Here is a 6,300-nt window from a genome sequence, read left to right on the forward strand (position 1 = left end):
GAAACCCCGTCTTAATTTAAAAAAAAAAAAAAAAGAGAGTTAATGTAATCTATATAATTAAATCAGCTAAATGTATGAAAAACAATTCTGCATAGAGTGTTGACATGAAAGTAAAAAATGCTTTTGATGAAGGAAGTTAGAAACATTAGTTTGAAATTACTTAATGGTTGTTTCAAATTGAAAAACTGAAATAGTAAATAAAATATAAAAAGTTTAAATGATTATGCGATTATAAAATATTTGTGAAAATCTAGAGTGGGAAAAAATTACAAATTTGATGAATTTATTTGTAAGGTTTTATTAAAATTAGCTTTACCATTGATAATATACCAATAAAAAAGTATAGCAATTTTCTCTTGGAACACAAATTTTATGTATTATTAGACCCCTAACTTTTTTTTTAATTAATTAATTTATTTTTATTTTAAAGATGGGGTTTCACCATGATGGCCAGGCTGGTCTTGAACTCCTGATCTCAGGTGATCCACCTACCTTAGCCTCCCAAAGTGCTAGGATTACAGGCGTGAGCCACTGCGCCCGGCTTTTTTGTTTGTTTGTTTGTTTTTAATTGAGACAGAATCTCACTCTGTCACCCAGGCTGGAGTGCAATGGCATGATCTCAGTTTACTGCAACCTCTGCCTCCCAGGTTCAAGCAATTCTCCTGCTTCAGCCTCCCAAATTGCTGGGAATACAGGCACCTGCCACCATGCCCAGCTAATTTTTTGGATTTTTAGTAGAGATGGGGTTTCGCCATGTTGGCCGAGCTGGTTTCAAACTTCTTACCTCAGGTGATCCACCCGCCTCAGCCTCTCAAAGTGCTGGGATTACTAGGCCGCACCCAGCCTAGTCCCCTAAATTTGGATGCTACAGAGGGCCAATGCAACATCCAAAAGAGTAAAAAACATAACTTTTTTTTCTGAGACGGAGTCTTGTTCTCTCTCCCAGTCTGGAGTGCAGTGGCTTGATCTCAACTGACTGCAACCTCTGCCTCCCAGGTTCAAGTGATTCTCCTGCCTCAGCCTCCTGAGTAGCTGGAATTACAGGAGGGTGCCACCATGCCCAGCAGCTAATTTTTGTATTTTTAGTAGAGACGGAGGTTTCACCATGTTGGTCAGACTGGTCTCGAACTTCTGACCTCGTGATCTGCTGGCCTCAGCCTCCCAAAATGCAGGATTACAGACATGAGCCACTGTGCCCAGCCAAAAAGACATAATTATTTGATATGTTAGATTACATGAAAAACATAGTTGAATTAGAGATAATGTTTGATCTTCAACTTCTATTTTAATAAATACATTATTATTTATTCCATAATTGTATGAAATTTCTAAAAATCATATATTTCAGTATAAGTCATTAGTCATAATTATGGTTATTATAAGTCATTGTAGGCCACAGATATAATCAATTTGTTTCATTTGTTTCTTCATAATTATTTAAAGTCATTTGTATAGTTAATGGTTTAATTCTGATGTAGTTTCTTTTTATTATATTTATTTATATTTTTTGAGATGGAGTCCCACTCTGTCACCCAGGCTGGAGTGCAATGGCGTGATCTCAGCTCACTGCAACCTCTGTCTCCTGGGTTTAAGCAGTTCTCTGCCTTAGACCCCCAAGTAGCTGGGATTACAGGCAAGCGCCACCATGCCTGGCTAATTTTTGTATTTTTAGTAGAGTCAGTGTTTCACCATGTTGGCCGGGTTGGTCTTGAACTCCTAACCTCGCGATCCACCTGTCTTGGCCTCCCAGAGTGCTGGAATTACAGGTGTGAGCCACCTCGCCCAGCAATTCTGATGTAGTTTCTATAAACTTCAAAAGCATGCAAAATCCTAGGGTACTAGAGTACTGTGTCTGTAAGGAGGTTCAAGAAAAAATGGAAATAGCCCAGACAACTTGAGTACAGGTTTCTGATAATTTTTAAATTAATCGTTTGGACTGGATAAGGATTGTGAGAATTCTAATGATGAGACTAATAAAACTGCTAATTCATGCTAAGCAAAAATTAGTTGAACATCAGAAAAAAACTCTGCCACTTTTTTTTTTTTTTTTTTTTTTTGTTTTGGAGGTTATTTTGATTGTTTGTTTTTTTTGAGACAGAGTCATGCTCTGCCAGCAGGCTGGAGTCTCAGTGGTGCAATCTCAGCTCACTGCAACCTCCACCTCTGGTGTTGAAGCGATTCTCCTGCCTCAGCCTCCTGAGTAGCGCATGCCACCATGCCCAGCTAATTTTTGTATTTTTGGTAAAGATAGTCTCGATCTCCTGACCTTGTGATCCGTCCGCCTTGGCCTCCCAAAGTGCTGGGATTACAGGCGTAAGCCACTGCACCTGGCCTCTTGCCACATTTTTATGTTAAATCAGCCAGTACTAAAATCCTTTAGATATGCCATTTGGATAAACTTTGTGGTTCAAGTCAAATTACCTATGATTACCCCTCAGTTGTCAGTGTTATACACCTAAATTGAAGAAACAATCTTGATATTTAAGTGGACATAAACTCAATATTAAATGTGAACTCATGGCCGGGCATGGTGGCTCACGCCTGTAATCCAAGCACTTTGGAGGCCAAGGCGGGCAGATCATCTGAGGTCGGAAGTTCAAGACCAGCCTGACCAACATGGTGAAACCCCATCTTTATTAAAATAAATAAAAATTTAAAAAAAAAATGTGAACTCATGCAGAACCTAGAAAGCCAACAGCCACTTGTTCATTCCTGAGTTCGGAGGGGCCCTTCTGAATTGTGAGATAATGTACCCAAGGTTAAAGGTCCTGAAGTGTTGCTGGGGGACATGTTGACCCTCATAGCTGGGCCAAGAATATGTCACAATCTTTTTTGAGGGCAGAGACCAGACAGGAGTGTCACATCACCTGAACTCTCAGCCACGAATACGTTACAACCTTCTCCTGAAAGCAGAACACAGGAAGCAAAGTCACATCACCTGGGTGCTGAGCACAGCAATGGGTAACAACACTCTCTGTGGTCAAGGCCCAGGCAGAAGAGACACATCATCTGTTACCTAGGCTTAGTGATAAGTCACAATTTTTCCTGTGGGCAGAGTGCAGGCAAAAATGGAGCATCATATCTCTTAGATGATTGATGCAGAGATATGCCACAAGTCCCTCTGTAGAAGAGACCCAGGTAAGGGCCTCACATTTTATATATGTTGGGGCTAGTAATATGTCTTATTGTGCAAAATATTCTGGGCCAGGGTAAAAGAGTCACATAACCTGAATGCAGAACTTAGCAATATGTCACAATGCACCCTGTGCACATTGCCAAGGCAAGGAAAAAAAAACCTCACAGCACCTTTATTCCTGATTTAAAGTCCCATGTCTTGTAAGAGAATATTAAATATGAAAAAATACATGTAGACATGTCTGTGCGTGATTGGTGCATATACTCACACCGTCCCCCACACCACAGAAGAAAACAGATAACCACAGGCTGACCATTAGGACCATGGCCAAATAACAAAATAAGTTTGCCTTTAATCTATTTTCTCCTTATCTAAACATTGCAGGTTAAGACTGTGGACAGATCTAGAGTTTTCTTGCTTTTTGGCCTCATCATTTTTTTTTTTTTTTTTTTTTTTTTTTTTTTTTTCTTTTTTTTTTTTTTTTTTTTTTTTTTTTTTCTCCTCTTTTTTTTTTTTTTTTTTTTTTTTTTTTAGAGACAGAGTCTCGCTATGTTGCTCAGGCTGGAATGCAGTGGGTATTCACAGGCGCGATCCCACTACTGATCAGCAGGGGAGTTTTGACCTGCTCCATTTCCGACCTGGGCCGGTTCACCCCTTCTTAGGTAACCTGGTGGTCCCCCGCTCCCAGGAGGTCACCATATTGATGCCGAACTTAGTGCGGACACCCGATTGGCATAGCGCACTACAGCCCAGAACTCCTGGGCTCAAGCGATCCTCCCACCTCATCCTCCCAAGTAGCTGGGACTACAGGCACGCGCCACCGCACCCGGCTGTGGCCTCATCATTCTTTGTTCACTATCTGATGTTTGGAATTAAGGTGAGCAACAGGTGGCCAGCAGTGGTTAATAAAATAGAACGTACTCCGTTCTATGGTCACTGTTTCTTTCTTGGAACTGAAGAGAGATGTTGGTAGAGAGAGGCTGTCCCCTCACCTCTGGTAAAAAAGGAATGCTCAGGCTCTTCGCCCACCTGACATCAGAGCTGCACTTTAACGTGGCAGCTATTGGCGACATGTGGCTACTGGGAGCCTGGAATGTGGCTGGTCTGAATTGCAACGTGCTAGAAAGGTAAAATACAGAGTTATTTTCAAAGATTTAGTTCCATATACATGTGTATGTGTGTGTGTGTGTTTCATTAATAATTACATTTTGCGTCCATATTAAAATGATAATACTTTGGATATATTAGGTTAATTAGATTGTTACAATCAATTCCACTGTTTTTTTCTTTTTAAAGTTTGACTACTAGAAAATTTAAAATTCACATATGGCTCACATTTTATTTCAGAGCATTGCCTTTTTTTTTTTTTCTTTTTCCTTTTTTTTTTTGCTTTTCACTCCCTTGCAAAAAGCCTCTTTTTAAATTCTCAAGCTCCCTACTCAATGGACCAGAAGCCACAAAGTTCATAAAATCTGAAATTCTAAAATAATACATTATTTTTGTGAGTAGCCATGTATCATTTGTAAATGTTTTTGACCTTATTCACAAGGTTAAATGCAAATATCCTCTGGGATGGACTTGGCTCAGTTAAAAAAAGAAGCTCTGGCTGTAAAGGCTGCAGCTTAGGCTGTCACTCTTCATTCAGTCCAGAGTCTGATCACATCTGTCACTCAGGCCCTGAACAGTCAGGACCTTAAACGTTATCCAATCAGAAACGCTGGGCTGGGAACCGTCCAATCAGGCATGCAGCTGGAGCAGACAAGATGGCTTCCGGGATTTGGCGGCGCCTTTGTGTCTCCCTGCAGCTGGAGGTCTCGGTCCGGCCTTTCCTGCTCTGTGTCTTCTCCTCCTAGAGGCCCAGCCTCTGTGGCCTTGCGACCTGCTTAAATTGGGAGATCCGCAGCTAAGACGCCGGGACCCTCTGGAAGCCTAGACATGGTGAGAGTGCTGGGTGCGACATCCCGAGAGAGGGAGGGGCTGGTTGAAATCGGGGGGAAGGGGCTGTGGCGGGACTCAGGCCTCCCCGCAGTCAGCTCCACGGTCTGCGCCCGGAGTTCTCCGGAGTTCTGCTTGCCGAGCTCGGCCTCAGTCCCCTTCAGCCATAAGATGGCGGCTTCTCTGACTGCGGGCCCCAGGCGTCCTGTCTCCTCCCTGGGCAGTGACCGTGCCCGGGCCTGGAGCCATCTCTCGGCAGCTCGGCATCCACAGGGCCGTGTCTCTTCCAGATAGTGCAGGGACCACGGGAGGGTCATCGGGAGAGAATCCTGATTCAGGGTGCGGGTTCGTGAATGCGAAGAGCTTTGGTCCGGGGGTTCCCAGTTCCTCTTTTCTCCTATTACAAATTTATGAGAGGGTCGGGCGCAGTGGCTCATGCCAGTGATGTTGCACTTTGGGAGGCCGAGGCGGGCGGATCATCTGAGGTTAGGACTTCGAGATCAGCCTGACCAACATGGTGAAACCCCGTCTCTATTAAGAATACAAAATTATCAGGGCGTGGAGGCGCATGCCTGTAATCCCAGCTACTCGGCTCGCCGAGGCAGGAGAATCGCTTGAACCCGGGAGGTGGAGATTGCGGTGGGGCAGGATCGCGCCATTGCACTCAAGCCTGGGCAACAAGAGCGAAACTCTCTCAAAAAAAAAAAAACAAAAAACAAAATTATGGGCGTCTCCCGCAAAAATTTAGAAGAAATTTAATCAAAGTGTGATTCAAAAATTGTGGACCACCCAGCTGTGGTTTGTAGTTTGTGGTTTACGGGAGCAGCTTGAAGGAAAGACTTTTGAAGGTGCACAATGAAGAAAACAAAATTAAATAATTGGTTAGGTACAGTTACATTGTTACTTGATTTGTACAATTAAGGTACAGGTATACTTTTTCTGGTTATGTAATCAGAGGTTAATTGGCAGTTTATGGTTGGTGAAGCCTGAATTTTGTTTCTCTCAATCCAGTTATTTACCAAAAAAATGCATTTGAGTTAGTGTTTTTAAAAAGTAGGAACCCAGGAACTAGAGAAACCTCAGTCTAATTGCCTGCTACTTAGTTATTTTCACACTCCACAGGGGACTGATTTTCCCCTGCATATTTCACTTTGGGTCCCAAGTCTATCCCTAGCCTCCCATTCCTCCAGTCTACGACTTGCAGTAAAATACTAAATTTTCAGTTTCTT

General features: G+C 42.6%; 1 protein-coding gene across 2 annotated transcripts in view; it reads left to right on the plus strand.

Annotated features, from left to right (window-relative positions):
- Positions 1-6,300, plus strand: part of LOC108301928 (zinc finger protein 675) — a 79,187-nt gene that overhangs the window by 32,738 nt on the left and 40,149 nt on the right. The window contains exon 1 of one of the 2 annotated variants that reach the window (XM_037737409.1): positions 5,056-5,074. The exons of the other annotated variant lie outside the window; for it this stretch is intronic. Within the exon in view, the coding sequence (XP_037593337.1) occupies positions 5,072-5,074 (3 nt within the window). The 5' untranslated portion in view covers positions 5,056-5,071. Of the gene's footprint in view, positions 1-5,055; positions 5,075-6,300 lie in introns of those variants that run through there. 2 annotated transcript variants of the gene reach the window in all.

The sequence above is a fragment of the Cebus imitator genome, unplaced genomic scaffold (assembly GCF_001604975.1).
Source record: "Cebus imitator isolate Cc_AM_T3 unplaced genomic scaffold, Cebus_imitator-1.0 Scaffold38, whole genome shotgun sequence".
Lineage (NCBI taxonomy): Eukaryota > Metazoa > Chordata > Mammalia > Primates > Cebidae > Cebus > Cebus imitator.